Source organism: Pelecanus crispus, chromosome 10 (genome assembly GCF_030463565.1).
Source record: "Pelecanus crispus isolate bPelCri1 chromosome 10, bPelCri1.pri, whole genome shotgun sequence".
Taxonomy (NCBI): Eukaryota; Metazoa; Chordata; class Aves; order Pelecaniformes; family Pelecanidae; genus Pelecanus; species Pelecanus crispus.
This window is the reverse complement of record NC_134652.1, coordinates 24,925,891-24,940,257: the sequence shown is the minus strand read 5'-3', so window position 1 is coordinate 24,940,257 and position 14,367 is coordinate 24,925,891. Positions and strand designations below refer to the sequence as shown.

General features: G+C 48.1%; 1 protein-coding gene across 2 annotated transcripts in view; it reads right to left on the bottom strand.

Moving 5' to 3' along the window:
- The window catches only part of ADK (adenosine kinase), a 296,570-nt gene extending 293,163 nt beyond the window's left edge, over positions 1 to 3,407 (bottom strand). Inside the window, exon 1 of one of the 2 annotated variants that reach the window (XM_075717813.1) lies at positions 3,374 to 3,407. In XM_075717813.1, the coding sequence (XP_075573928.1) occupies positions 3,374 to 3,387 (14 nt within the window). In that variant the 5' untranslated portion in view covers positions 3,388 to 3,407. Of the gene's footprint in view, positions 1 to 2,015; positions 2,714 to 3,373 lie in introns of those variants that run through there. The other variant, XM_075717812.1, reaches the window with a different exon arrangement.
- Positions 3,408 to 14,367: the final 10,960 nt, after the last annotated feature.

The window sequence follows — 14,367 nt, the reverse complement described above, 5'->3', positions numbered from 1 at the left end:
GTTTGCTGTTCAATCACACTGGACACCTGCATTGATTAAAATTTCATGAATTATTTCCAACCAACTAGACGTAAAACATAATGAGGAACGAGCAATAGTTTCCTGAAATGTGAGATTTCACAAAGACATAGATTATTTGGGAAACACATCTCTGCAACAGAAACAGAACAAACACCTGTGTACTCCACAGTCTCCTTGACTCTCTCCAGTCCCTCCTCTTGCACAGAACTGCTGGTATCTAATCATCTAAGAAGGATGTTCTTCCTTAACTCAACTAACCTATTGCAAAAGAATATTTGACTCGGCTCTTCAAGAAACAAGTGACGACTCCTCCACCTGCACAAATCAAGGGCATATAAGTGACTATACACGGTCAGTATGTATGTCTGTGTGTATATATATAGGCATGCACATACACACAGAGTACATATGTGTATGAACAGTATATATACTTTTTAAACTCTAAACTAAGAATAAGATGTTCATACAATTCTAAAACTTGTTTGGACACAGAAATATGCTATCCATGTAGCAGGCAAAGCTACAACAACAACAGGACGTACGCCACATTTGCATTCTAAACTCCTGACAACAAGCAACATATTTAAGGAGTTTGTCATTTAACTTTGGACTAAAGTGAGTTGTAATTATAAGTTCAAGCAATGTAGTTTGTTAAATATAAATAATCTCCACCTGCTAATTATGACATTTCCTTTGGAGATTGCCAAGATGATTGATTTTTCACAAGTAGTCAGTGTTTCACATATTACTCTTATCACAAGTTGCAGAGGTAATGAAAGGAAGCCAAACTGGATGAAAACAAACAAAAAACCCCCAACCAAACAAACAACAAAAAACCCCACATCAATACTGAGCTACCCTTCAATAATTTTTAATAAGTCAACAAAATTAAATGTAACTGAATGATCTGGAAAGCTGTGTCCAATATCATGGTTATACATTACTAATGCTCTACTTTGGCAGGTAGTTTTTTAAAAAATATGGTCCTGTTTCAAGTTGGCTGCAGAACATCAGCAGTACTGTATCTAACTATCACACAATATTGTTATCATCCCATGCTGCTGTGCACTTTAACGGAAGAACATCATCAAAATACCAGTGAAAGCATGTTATTTGCTACTGGCACAGAGACAGAGGAATATTTTGGGCCTTTGGAGAGTGGCATGTCTTGTTTAATGGGATTTTTTTTTATTATTTCTTAAAAAACATTTCATATTTTTTCTTGTTAATTGCTGCAAAAATTTTCTCATCTACATAATAGTAACTAATAGTCAAGGAAGCCAAGTGGACAATTTCGCCTTTTTTATTGCTCTATAACAGCTTCATACTGCTATGCAGCTGTAATGTACACTTAATATTAAATTCTTATGCTAAGACATTTTACAGTCAGAAAGCCTTGATCAAACATGATTGGGACATTTGGGTGTCCCAATTGCATGACAACCTGCTGCATACATAATCTTCCATTTAGAAATATAACATATGTTTTCATAAGATCTAAAATGTTAGTATTTCTATAGGGTTCGCTTATGCCCTTAAAAGTAAGGCCAAACAAGGCACGCTCTAAGGCTGTTCTTAGCATATCCATTTCAGTCACAAAGCAACATTGTTAAACCACATATAACACAAGATCCGAATTTATCAAAAATCATTGATAGATGTAGTTGAAACAAAACAGCAATAGTACCGGATTCATAGCATTTGAATAGTTATAAGCTCTCAACTAAGAACATCCTCCTCTCATCCCACTTACCTATACAACATAACTATAAGTGAATAAGATGGCATTTACTGTTAACCATAACTTGTCTGACACTAGAAGCACCTCAGAACTATCATTCCATGATTCCAGAGTTCAGACAATTTCCCTCCCATCACTCATCAGCAAATCACTTTAGCATATAGATCTTAAAGATACAAATAGCCTGTAGGACTGCTCACATGCTTTCCTTACTTAGGTCTTAAGTAAAGGCAATATTTGGCCAAGGAGTTACCTGTCTACATACTGACTTAGAGGAGTATCTTCAGTGAAGATTTCATTCATTATGAAACTTTCACAGTCTTCCAGAGTGACACATTCACAGGTTCCAACTCACAATCCAAGCCCAAAAGCCTTGGCCTTACATAAGCAAGGCTGCCGCAGGGAAAAAAAAAAAAAAAAAAAAAAAAGGCGTTCCACCGCTACGCAGCTCCTTACGCAGCTGCACTAACTCCACAAGCTGCAATAGTGAGATACTACTGCCATTGCAAAGAGTTACCGTCTGTACTCCTCGGTCAGAAACAGTGTGAAACCTGCTACGTTGAGTTTCGGGGTGGAGAGAGGAGATAGGAGAGTTGCCTTGAACGATCATTGAACTTGGAGACTGTGATTTTAGGCATTTCTTTAGCAACTGAAGGACTGATCAAAATAACTACATGATGAAGGTTACCAGTTCACTTCACAATACCACCCCATCTTAAGATGAAGTGTTTTAGGAAGGAAAACAGGTCATCATAAATCCTTTTGCTGAACGTGAAGTTAGGGGTTTGCCATTCTTCAGGTATTGCTGATAAACTGACACCACCCCAGTTCCAACAGACTGCTAGGAGCCTAGCCTGGTTATTATTACCCTGCTTCGCATTATTTGGGATTCGTTTAAAATTGGGTTCCGGTCAGGGCACGCTGCAGCGGTGCTTTAAGGTTCAAACGCGGCTGCCGGAGTCCCAGGCCACCCGTCCGCCCGCGCCCACGGGTGGGACCCCGCCGCGCACGCCGGCCGCCCGCGCTCAGGCGCTACCTGTGACAGCGGCACCGCCGCAGAGCGACGCCGCACGAACCCCCCCGGCCGCCGCCCCGCGGTTCGCCTCCGGGAGCCCGGCCCGGCCCGGCCCGGCGCGCCGCTCCTCGGGGCTCTCGCCCGGGCAGGGGCTGGCGGCCGCCTCAGGGCTGGCAGGGGCGGGCGGCCGCCGCGCGCCCCCAGACGGGGCGACCGTTGGCGAAGGCGGCGCGCGCCCACCTGCCCGCCAGAAATAAACGGCGCGGGCGCAGGGAGCGGGCGAGCCCCCGGCCGGGCGGCGGGGCGGCAGGGAAGCGGCGCCGCTCTCCCCGCTCGACCCCGGGGTCGCGGGGCGGGGGCGTGCAGCCGCAAAGCCAACTCGCGGCGGAGGGAGGGAGAGAAGGAAGGAAAGAACGAAGCCGCGCGACCCCGCGCCCTAAAACTGCGCGGGTGGAGAAGGAGGGGAGAGCTGAGCCCCGGCGGAACATCGCGCCGGGCGCCCCCGCCTCGCGAGCAGGAGCGCATCAGCGCCCGCCGCCCCTTCCCCCAGGGGGCCGGGCCGGGCTGCGGGAGCCGCGCCGGGGGCTCGGCGTTACCTGAGGGTGGGCATGGCTCCGCCCGCGGCGCGGCGCGGTGCGGCACAGCCCCGCTGGCAGCGGCGTCGCCTCTCCGCCCGCCGGCAGCCGCCGCGCCTCCCGCCCCGCGCGCCGCCCGCCTCGGCCGCGACTGAGCCGCCGGCCGCCGCTCGGCCGAGCCACCCGCGCGCCACCGCCCCGCCCCGCCCGCCCGCGCGTCCCGCCATTGGCTGGGCGGCCGGCGGGGGCGGGCCCGGGCCCTGCGCGGCGGCGGGGCGCGAGGAGCCCCGGGAGGAGGCAGCGGCGGCCTCGGGGCGCTGCCGGCCGGCCCCGCGCCCCGGTTCGGAAGCTCACGGTACCGGGTGGCGCCGCCCGCCCGGCGCCTCGGGCTCCCCGGCCGCCATCTTTGGTACGGGCAGAGAGCGCGCGCCTCCCGCACACCTCCTCCTCCTCCTCCCGTCACCTCCCTCCCCCGGCCCGCGGAGGCCGCCACGGTCGCCAGCGCCGATGCAAAAACCCGCGCAATCGGGGTATCGAGGAGGTGCGGAGGCCCACCGCATTGCCCACATTAAAGATGGCCAGCGGAGCCCCTGGCATCGCTCTCCCGCAGCTGTCACGGGGCCGTGGGAATCGCTGCGCTCCCCAGGGGACCCCCGCCGCCCCCGGGCCGGCGGCCACGCTCCCGCCCCGCCCGCCGCCTCCCCCGACACGCGATTTGCACACACTCGACAAGAACGCATTTTCACTCTTTTTATTTGTGTGTTGGGTCAGACCTTAACGCTGCCTCGCGTGACCCGTGAAGCCTTCCTCCTCGGCCGCCACCGCCCGGCACCGGCACCGGCGCCCGCCGGCAGCACAGCCCGCGGCCCCGCGCAGCCCGGGGCAGGGGCAGGGGCAGGGGCTGGGGCAGGGGCAGGGCCGCCTCGCCGTGCGGCTGCGGGCTCTCGCTGCAGCTCCAGAGACGGGGTCTGCTTTATTCCCGGCTTGCTCAGATCCAGAGCGGGGATCTGCTTTATTCCCGGCTTGCTCAGATCCAGAGCGGGGATCTGCTTTATTCCCGGCTTGCTCAGATCCAGAGCGGGAATCTGCTTTATTCCCGGGGTTGCTCAAATCCAGAGCGGGGATCTGCTTTATTCCCGGCTTGCTCAGATCCAGAGCGGGGATCTGCTTTATTCCCAGGTTGCTCAGATCCAGAGCAGGGATCTGCTTTATTCCCGGCTTGCTCAGATCCAGAGCGGGGATCTGCTTTATTCCGGCGTTGCTCAGATCCAGAGCGGGGATCTGCTTTATTCCCGGCTTGCTCAGATCCAGAGCGGGAATCTGCTTTATTCCCGGGGTTGCTCAGATCCAGAGCGGGGATCTGCTTTATTCCCGGCGCTGCTCAGATCCAGAGCGGGGATCTGCTTTATTCCCGGTGCTGCTCAGATCCAGAGCGGGGATCTGCTTTATTCCCGGCTTGCTCAGATCCAGAGCGGGGATCTGCTTTATTCCCGGCTTGCTCAGATCCAGAGCGGGGATCTGCTTTATTCCCGGGGTTGCTTAGATCCAGAGCGGGGATCTGCTTTATTCCCGGCTTGCTCAGATCCAGAGCGGGGATCTGCTTTATTCCCGGCTTGCTCAGATCCAGAGCGGGGATCTGCTTTATTCCGGCGTTGCTCAGATCCAGAGCGGGGATCTGCTTTATTCCCGGCTTGCTCAGATCCAGAGCGGGGATCTGCTTTATTCCCGGCTTGCTCAGATCCAGAGCGGGGATCTGCTTTATTCCCGGCTTGCTCAGATCCAGAGCGGGGATCTGCTTTATTCCCGGCTTGCTCAGATCCAGAGCGGGGATCTGCTTTATTCCCGGCGCTGCTCAGATCCAGAGCGGGGATCTGCTTTATTCCCGGCTTGCTCAGATCCAGAGCGGGAATCTGCTTTATTCCCGGGGTTGCTCAAATCCAGAGCGGGGATCTGCTTTATTCCCGGCTTGCTCAGATCCAGAGCAGGGATCTGCTTTATTCCCGGCTTGCTCAGATCCAGAGCGGGGATCTGCTTTATTCCGGCGTTGCTCAGATCCAGAGCGGGGATCTGCTTTATTCCCGGCTTGCTCAGATCCAGAGCGGGAATCTGCTTTATTCCCGGCTTGCTCAGATCCAGAGCGGGAATCTGCTTTATTCCCAGCTTGCTCAGATCCAGAGCGGGAATCTGCTTTATTCCCGGGGTTGCTCAGATCCAGAGCGGGGATCTGCTTTATTCCCGGCTTGCTCAGATCCAGAGCGGGGATCTGCTTTATTCCCGGCGCTGCTCAGATCCAGAGCGGGGATCTGCTTTATTCCCGGCTTGCTCAGATCCAGAGCGGGGATCTGCTTTATTCCCGGCTTGCTCAGATCCAGAGCGGGGATCTGCTTTATTCCCGGCTTGCTCAGATCCAGAGCGGGGATCTGCTTTATTCCCGGCTTGCTCAGATCCAGAGCGGGGATCTGCTTTATTCCGGCGTTGCTCAGATCCAGAGCGGGGATCTGCTTTATTCCCGGCTTGCTCAGATCCAGAGCGGGGATCTGCTTTATTCCCGGCTTGCTCAGATCCAGAGCGGGGATCTGCTTTATTCCCGGCTTGCTCAGATCCAGAGCGGGGATCTGCTTTATTCCCGGCTTGCTCAGATCCAGAGCGGGGATCTGCTTTATTCCGGGGTTGCTCAGATCCAGAGCGGGGATCTGCTTTATTCCCGGGGTTGCTCAGATCCAGAGCGGGGATCTGCTTTATTCCGGGGTTGCTCAGATCCAGAGCGGGGATCTGCTTTATTCCCGGCTTGCTCAGATCCAGAGTGGGGATCTGCTTTATTCCCGGCTTGCTCAGATCCAGAGCGGGGATCTGCTTTATTCCGGGGTTGCTGAAGCGCCTGGCAGCCACCTGCGGTACGCGTACCGGGCGTTACTCTGCCTGCCCAACCTGCCAGAGGGCAAGCGTGGAGACACCGATGAGACGTGGGCCTGTTTGCCACCGTTTGAAGGGAAAAAAGGGCAGCCCGTCGTTGCCTAAGCTGTGTCTTGTCTGCCTGGCGTTCAAGCAGAACTGCTGCATCAGAAGGGAAAAGCATCAGTAAAGCCAGGTTCCTATTCTTCACTCATCCTACCCGCCTGCTCTTCATTTGGCTGTCAAAGTTACTGCTACCCTGTGCAGATCTGGCACTTATTTTGTTAACTTACCAGCACCAGAAACACTGATTCATGAAACTGATGTCCAAACACGTTGTTTTTGCCAAAAGCAAATCCCAACGTTGTTAAGTGCTGCTGTGTCACCCCTAATGAAATATTTAAACTCCACAGCTTCCTAATCATGTGGTTATTAGCCTTAGCTGCCCTTCCTCTTCATCTACAAAATGGGAAAATTGTACTCAGAAAAATTCATGCCAAACTTTTCAACTATTTGCTGATTTTTGGGTGTGTCAGAAAAAGAAGATGCCAAAATATGAGATGTTCATGAGGCCCAAGGACCTACAGTGTCACTTGAAGGTAACAGGAATATTTATGTTCAATACCTGATGTAGGAGAGATTTCCTAGGTTCTCCAAACTGGACACTCAAAAATTAATCACCACCTACAAAATTCTCATTATTAAAGTATGTCAGGTGCCTCGAAAAGTCAAACTAATTTGGGTGGGAAACACATCCATCCCCTTACTTTTGCAACACACAGTACAACAGGTCCCCAAACCCCGATGGAGGTTTTTGAACTCTAATAAGATGTAAATACTATATTTGGATACATAATGGCTGTATCCTCTGATCCACGTTGAACAAAAGACTATTCCTAGTTTAACAATTTCAGTGCCTAACAGCCAAACCTTTGTTTTGTAACTGAAAATGGGGAGGGGGAGGAATCCTATCACAGGCAAATACAACAGCAGTAACACAGCTTGGTCTTGTTGGTCCCATCACTGTATTTTAAATAAGAAATACATTTTCAAAAAACTCAAGATGTAGATTCCCTCATAAATAATTGCCTGGCTTGAACAAGCACATTAGAATATGTAAACAGATATAATACATTAACATGATCTATATTTATAGTAATTTGTAACATACAACTGCATATTATGAATATTAAGCTACAGAGTCCAAATGAGGTACCATCAAATGTTTCCAACTTTTTACCCGTTCAGCAAGACAGGATCAAAAGGGTGTTTTTCTAAAAGAATTAAACAGCCTTTCATGAAATAGCATGTATGACACCTCAACAGCATTTGTCAATAGCACTTTATAAAATTCCAACTATTCCCAAGTGCCCAATCATCTTGCTTGTACTATCACATACCTGCAGGTTCTACTGTTGCTGATGTCTTTGAGGCATCACCTACCACTACAGGTTTTTTGGTCATTTGCCAGGGAAATTCGAGGCGTCCTGACATGTAAGGGGAGCAACAGCAACCAGGGTTTCCCTGGAAAAACGGTCATTTATCGCTTATGGTCATTCATAGACTAACTTTATGATGCTTGTGCTCTTACAGCACAGCACATATGCGCTAGGCAGGCAGCCTGAGTTTGCGCAGCTGCCCTGACACCTTCCAAACTTGCTCTGCTTGCGTGGAGCACCTGACCTGTGCCTTCGCATGTGTTTTGGCTTCAGAAATCCCTGAGAGAAATATGGAATTCACAGCTTTTGCATCTAAAAATATATAATACCTGTCAGGGTCTAGCTGCAATCTCTCTCGACTGCTTCTGTTACTATACTGTAAGGAAGAGACCTTCATGACCGTATGAGTTCCTCCATGTATGATGAACAATTATTCCTCAGGTGATTTCACTAAAATACTTCCTTACAAGCACGGTATGAATTCAAAGTGAACTGCACCCCTACCTGATAGAACAATAGGTAAGCATGTGAGAACTTTTAAAATTGCACTTTATTGAAGTCATCCAGGAAACTATACATCTTATACATTCGTAACTTGTGTATCCAAGATATAGGCAATCTAGGCCTTAGCCTTGGACTAATGTGTTATGTTTTACAGCACAAATATTTGGTATAAATTGTCCAGTTTACAATACAAAAAGTTCTCTATTAACCCCACATTTCACTCACTTCCCTCAAAGTACAAAACTAAGGTTAATCGTAGATAAGCTGCCCACTCTTCTATCTTTGCAAGACAGAAGGATGATCTTTTACATAATAGCCTCAGCAGACATTATAAAATGGGACTAGCAAGCAGGAAATCCACGAATTCTCTTTCAATAACAGCATTTTGCAGAGCTTGCATATATTTTCTACTAGAACAGTGGTTGTTTTGAAAACTCTTCTACAGAGAAAATTTCGTATTTTGCAACACAAAATAAGATGTATTTTTATCTTGCATGGATCTACTAGCAAAGTATTAAAAAGATTTTTTTTATTATTTTAAAATTCCATAGCATAATCCCATTTCTATTAATGCAGCTTCACAGACCATACAGCTGTAAGAGCAAAAGAAAATCTATAAATCCGCTAAGTCTTCATCATATTGCAGACAGCTATACTTTTTTTCCTAGTCTAGTGAAATAGCGTAGCCCTTGAAACAGTTACAACTGCTTTCTACCACTGAATGTACAAGGAAAAAAAAAAAAAACCCCACAAAAATCTTTCACTGTAAATGAAATCCCAAGGTAGCATAAAGCCAGTAAGTAGCTTTACGTTACCATATCCTCCAAGCGTGGAACAGCTTTGACTGTGGTCAAACAATCATTACAGAAATGAATACAGTTCAAACTGGAAAAAATCCCTTCACTGAATTCTGAGTAATACCCAAAGACTTCTCTCCTTCACACAAAATGTTTTGATATTAGTTATATAAATAATATTAGTATGTAAATTGAAATTATTTAAGAAGCAATTTATGTAAACAGAAAATAAACAGCCTTGAGAAAACATAGTGTACACATTGTATCTGCAAGTTCAATTTACCTTTTTCAAGAAGATAAGGTTGTCCAACACATTGCCAGCAAGTACTAATTAATGACCTTTAGATAGCAACCCATTCCCTGCTTCTGAAACTGGTTTTGTGAAATACTTGCATACCACGCCTGTGTAAGTAACTACTCAAATTCAATATCACAACCTTGAATCACAAGCCGGAGTTTTGCTTCAAACATTTCCCCATCGCATATACCTCAGCGATAATAAAGTCAGCCAAGGTCTTGTTCTACAGAAAGCGCATTTCACACTATTGCATTGACACCATGTTCAACTACCTCTACATTTCACTCAAGTCTCCTTTCCGGGCATCTTCCTTGTCCGTAAGTAGTATTAGTAGATCCAATTAGATGACTAATTCTACGCAAGCTGTTTCATTAGCTGAAAAAGAAGAAACTCGCAAACCTTGGAAAAATTCACAGGAACGTCAAGATTCATGATGAAATAGGCATTTTTGCACTGGCTGCCCTCCCACATGTAATCAGGTATGCAAAGCAGCTCTAGGGACAAGACTAGTCCTGTTGACTTCAGGGAGGCAGCACACCCAGTCAGAGGTGTACTTTTCTGCAGGATATCAGTAAAGCCTGTTATGGCTAATCTATCGTTGCTCATCAGCATGACTCTTCTGCCAGGCGGGCTGCAGGTAACATCAGTAACGAAAGAAAGAGACACCAGGCATGCTCACCCTCCAGAGCAGAAAGAGCCTTCCCACGACCTCCTCCTTCCTCAGGTTACACGCTCCTTCCCGTAAAGCAAGGAATTACTTTAATTAAAAGGATGAAAACACCATAATAAGCTTCTCCAATACAAGAACACAAAACTGGAAATATGACACATGCTGTGAGAAATCCCACAGGATTACATCAAAAGGCCAAGTGAAGACATGTGTCAATCTAAACAGTAATTTGAGAATTACCTATCTGAACAATGGAAACGAGCACCTGAACTCTAAGAGCGAGGTATTTTCCATGCTGCAAGCCATTCTGGTTTTGGATATATTTCTGTCAACACAACTTGAAGGGAAGGTTGCTGCTGTTATGTCCTAAATAAAGCAAAATTAGCAAAGTCTGTTGCTAGTGTCTTCAAAAGTGTTTGTTTGTCTGCTTTCTAACGGGGGTCTAAATGTCCATCTGAAGAAAAAAGTCTATTGCTTTTATTCTTCTGGGAGCAAACACAGGAAGGTGCTAGAGTTTCAGTTCTTTCTTTGTACTAAGCAGCCATTAAGAGTACTGACACAGAACAAGTTACCCATATTTGCAGATATGAGAAACTGGAAAGTGTGAAAAGTATAAGCCGTGAAGATGAAAACTGAAATGAATACAAATAGAGAGCGAGGTGAAATTAGGGAAGGAAAAAAAAAAAAAAAAGCCAGAGATAATAAAAGAGAAGAAAAATTATTTACTAAATTCTAACTGAAAGCTTTCTTACACCTAATTTAAAATACTCAGAATCTTCTTTCATTTGTAGAGAAATGGTGAAGGAATAAGCTAAATTAAAAGCCAGCTTATTAAGAAAATTAAAAATGCATTAAATTGGCAATATATTTTACGGTCACCAGTATCAAGCTGTCTAAAATCTAGTAGAACAGCAATGACAAAGGACTGCTTTTGATAACAATTACCCACAGAGGGTTTGATAATTTATTCTGAAAAGGAAGAGATGTCTAATAGTAACAGAAGAGGAGGAATACTGTACTTCGTACTTTTAGTACAAAGTATTTGTGAAATTCAATGCTTACATTGTCTTCGGGTAGATAAACTGATCTGTCCACACAGCCAGCCATGTCATGACTATTCAATCAATACAGCAGCTGCAGAACGGCCAGAAGGTCATAACGCAGCAGAGGGGACTTCACAGTGGAAGATTTCACAAGTTTGTTCGTTTTTTTCCTTCTGCACGCATGCATATTTCTATAGACACGTACATATAAGCTCAAACATTTCTGCAGAGAACATCCAAATTCTTTCATAACTGTACCAGTCTGTTAACAGAAGTCTGGGTGCAGTTTTCACAGACTTCTAACATAAAACCAACCCAAATATAAAAGGACACAAACCCTTAGTAATTCTCCTTTAAAGTAACACCTCATGATGTTTCTAGTAAGTTGATGCTACCGCTCAGCGACGAGCCCGTTTGCAGTTTTGCAAGCCTATTTTCTGTTCAAACAGACCAGTTTACAGACACAATGATATTTTATTTCACACAGCAGAGATGTAGTCAGAAGCCTGAAACAACACAGCATGCATTAATGGCCTTGCCTAAAGCCCGTTGGTTTTAGCAGGGATTTGCACCCGTCAATAAAGACAATGCAAAACCTGCCGCCCAGCAGATTAATGTCAGCACAACGCATTGAGCTGGGAACGCTAGTTTGGGTCTCGGGCTTTGTGCGCTGCTCAATGGGTGGCAAAAGCCGGCCATCCTATATTGCTTTCAAACAACTTCAGCTGAACCCGGTCAGCTTTGCCTACCTCATGAGGGAGCAATATTTGCTTTCCCTTGCCTGAAAGGATCAGAAGGGACTAAAATAAAATATGTATCCATGAAACCTCCCTGATGCCACTTTGAGAGAAAAAACGATGAAAAAAAAAATATAGGGGAAGGAAATGTTTGTTATTGTTGATAAGGTACGGCTTATAAAACAGAGTGGAATTTAACTTTTTTATGTCATTTTTCACATTAAAATAGTTTCCGTAAGAGCCACGGGAAAGATTCAGGTTCGTGTTGTATGGGAGAATAAGGTGCAAGACCATCCTTGTCAAGTCCATTAGACACGGTCTTCTGAAGAGGCTGGAGAGTCTCAGATCTGGATGTCGAGAACAAGGAATTCCCCTCTAATTCGTGGTATAACAAATATGAAGTTATTATCTCCCAAAATTTTCAAGTGATTTTTCACTTCTTTTCTAATCTGTAGGTTAACTGTTTCTGATACTCCCAACACATGTAGCTGCGCTTCCAATTAACAACCAAACCTCATTACAAATACAACAAAGTAAAGGAACCTCGACCATTCTGGTACCTTCCGTCCTGGCTTTTAACACGGGACAAAGTCCCACAGCCACACTCGGCCAAACACGTTCTTGCTGCTACGTTCAAACATGTGCAAAGGTCTGCCAAATCTAGTCCAACCACCTCACCCGCTTCACGAGTCCAACCTGTGGCCCACAGCACACATTAACTTTATTCGATCATCAGCTGATTACGGCATTTCTCCTCTTATGAAACAGAGCGGGGGGTCTAGTTTACACTTCATACTGAAATAAATTGAAACGGAATTAGAGTACACAAAGTCTAACACCGTTCCCCATGTTTTATCCATCGTACCTCACAAAAGTATTCTTTTCACTTTAATCAGTTCCTATCAGAGCATGTCACCGTGGCCTTTCATTCCATTGTAAACATCCTTTACATTTTTAACACAGTCTTCAATAATGGTCTCAAATTTTTGAATCTTCATGTTTAGGCTTGAAGCAGGTAAAGTGCACTTTCCTCTAATAAGCTTTATAAATGGAAACATTGCAATTCCCAGTTTCTTGTCCCACCTTGCTTTAAGGCCAGTGGAAGTACTGTTACTTTTTTATTACAACTTTACACTGCTGCCTGCAGTTTATTTGCTTTCAGAGCTCAGTTGCATTCTTCCTCTTCCGCTATCTGCAACTGAGCTTGTCAACTATTATTAGAGTTGAAAAGTCACTCAGCTGCCAAGGGAGCAAGTAACCTGACTTTGACAAATTTAATAGGATTAGTTCTTCCAGTAAGGACATCAGTACCGAAAGAGACTGTTCTCATCTCAGTACTAAAGTACATCCCTTTCATGCTACATTTGAGCAAGTTATTAGTTATCGCCATGGTAATTTTGGACCTTTCAAGCCTTATGTCATTAATCCTCTTCGTATACGGAATATTTGGAAGGAGATGAGCTATCTTACAATTATATTTACGTGAATAATCCCGAGAAAACAAATGAGAAACTGCACCAACAAGAGCTCGGCTATAGCGCTCTCAGTACTCATTTTGACCATGCTTCCTGCGTTGAAAAACCTTATATTTTTCCGCTACGACATTTAAAAATGAATGGCTTGTTTCTGTGCAGGCCATCAGTCAGATGGGGTTCAGTCAGTGATATTACACAATGATGACACAAATAAGGAAGTACAGCAAACGGCGCCGGTTATTTCAATAAGAAAACACTTAAAAATATTCCACGTGCCCTGAAGAAAACGTATCTGTTAACGAGGAATTTTAGGTAAGTAAGTTCCTGTCTAACGGGGGCAGAGCCCGCCTCGCGGGTGTTAAGGGGGGCTTTCAGGGGGTATTTTCAAAGCAGAAGGGGGGCACGGGGGGCAGCGCACGCCGCCCTGCGAACGCTGCAGCTGCGGGCAGCGCTCGGCGCCCGCACGACCCCGCCCCACAGCCCGGGAGCGCCCGCACCCACCGGCTCCGGCCCGGGGCACGGCGAGGGCCGCGCACGCCAGGCGGCCCCCTCCCGCGCTCCCGCCCGCCGCTGCCCCGCCTGCGGCGCGCCCAGCCCGCCGGCGCCCCGGGAAAACGCCGGGGCCGGGCACCGCTACCCGCGGGGCGGCCGCCAGGACGGCGACGGCGGCAGGAGCGGCGGCAGGAGCAGCGGCAGGAGCAGGGGCAGGAGCAGGGGCGCCGCGCCAACGGGACGGGCCCGCCGCCCGCCTCCACGTGCGCCCGGCGCCGCCGAATGAGCAGCGCGGTCCCGCGGCGGGGCCGCCCGCACCGCGCCCAGCCCAGCCCAGCCCGGCCCGGCGGGACCCTCCGGGCGTGACTTTCACCGCGCATCGCGGCAGCACGTGTCTCGTCCTCCGCCGGCGGCAGCACCGGCGGCACCCTGCCAACCCGCCGGCATCCGCCGGGGCTTCTTCGTGAAGAAGAGCCCCTCCCGCCGCCCCGCCGCCCGTTACCTCAGTTGCTTTTGCTCCAGCTTGAGCTTCTTGGCTTGCGGCTCCCCCGCTGCCATCTTCGCGCTGGGCGGCGTGCGGCGCGCTCCGCTCGCCTCGGCCCGCCCGCCGGCCCCGGCCCGCCCCGCCGACCGCGCCGGCACCGCCAGCGGGGGGGCGGGGGCGGCGG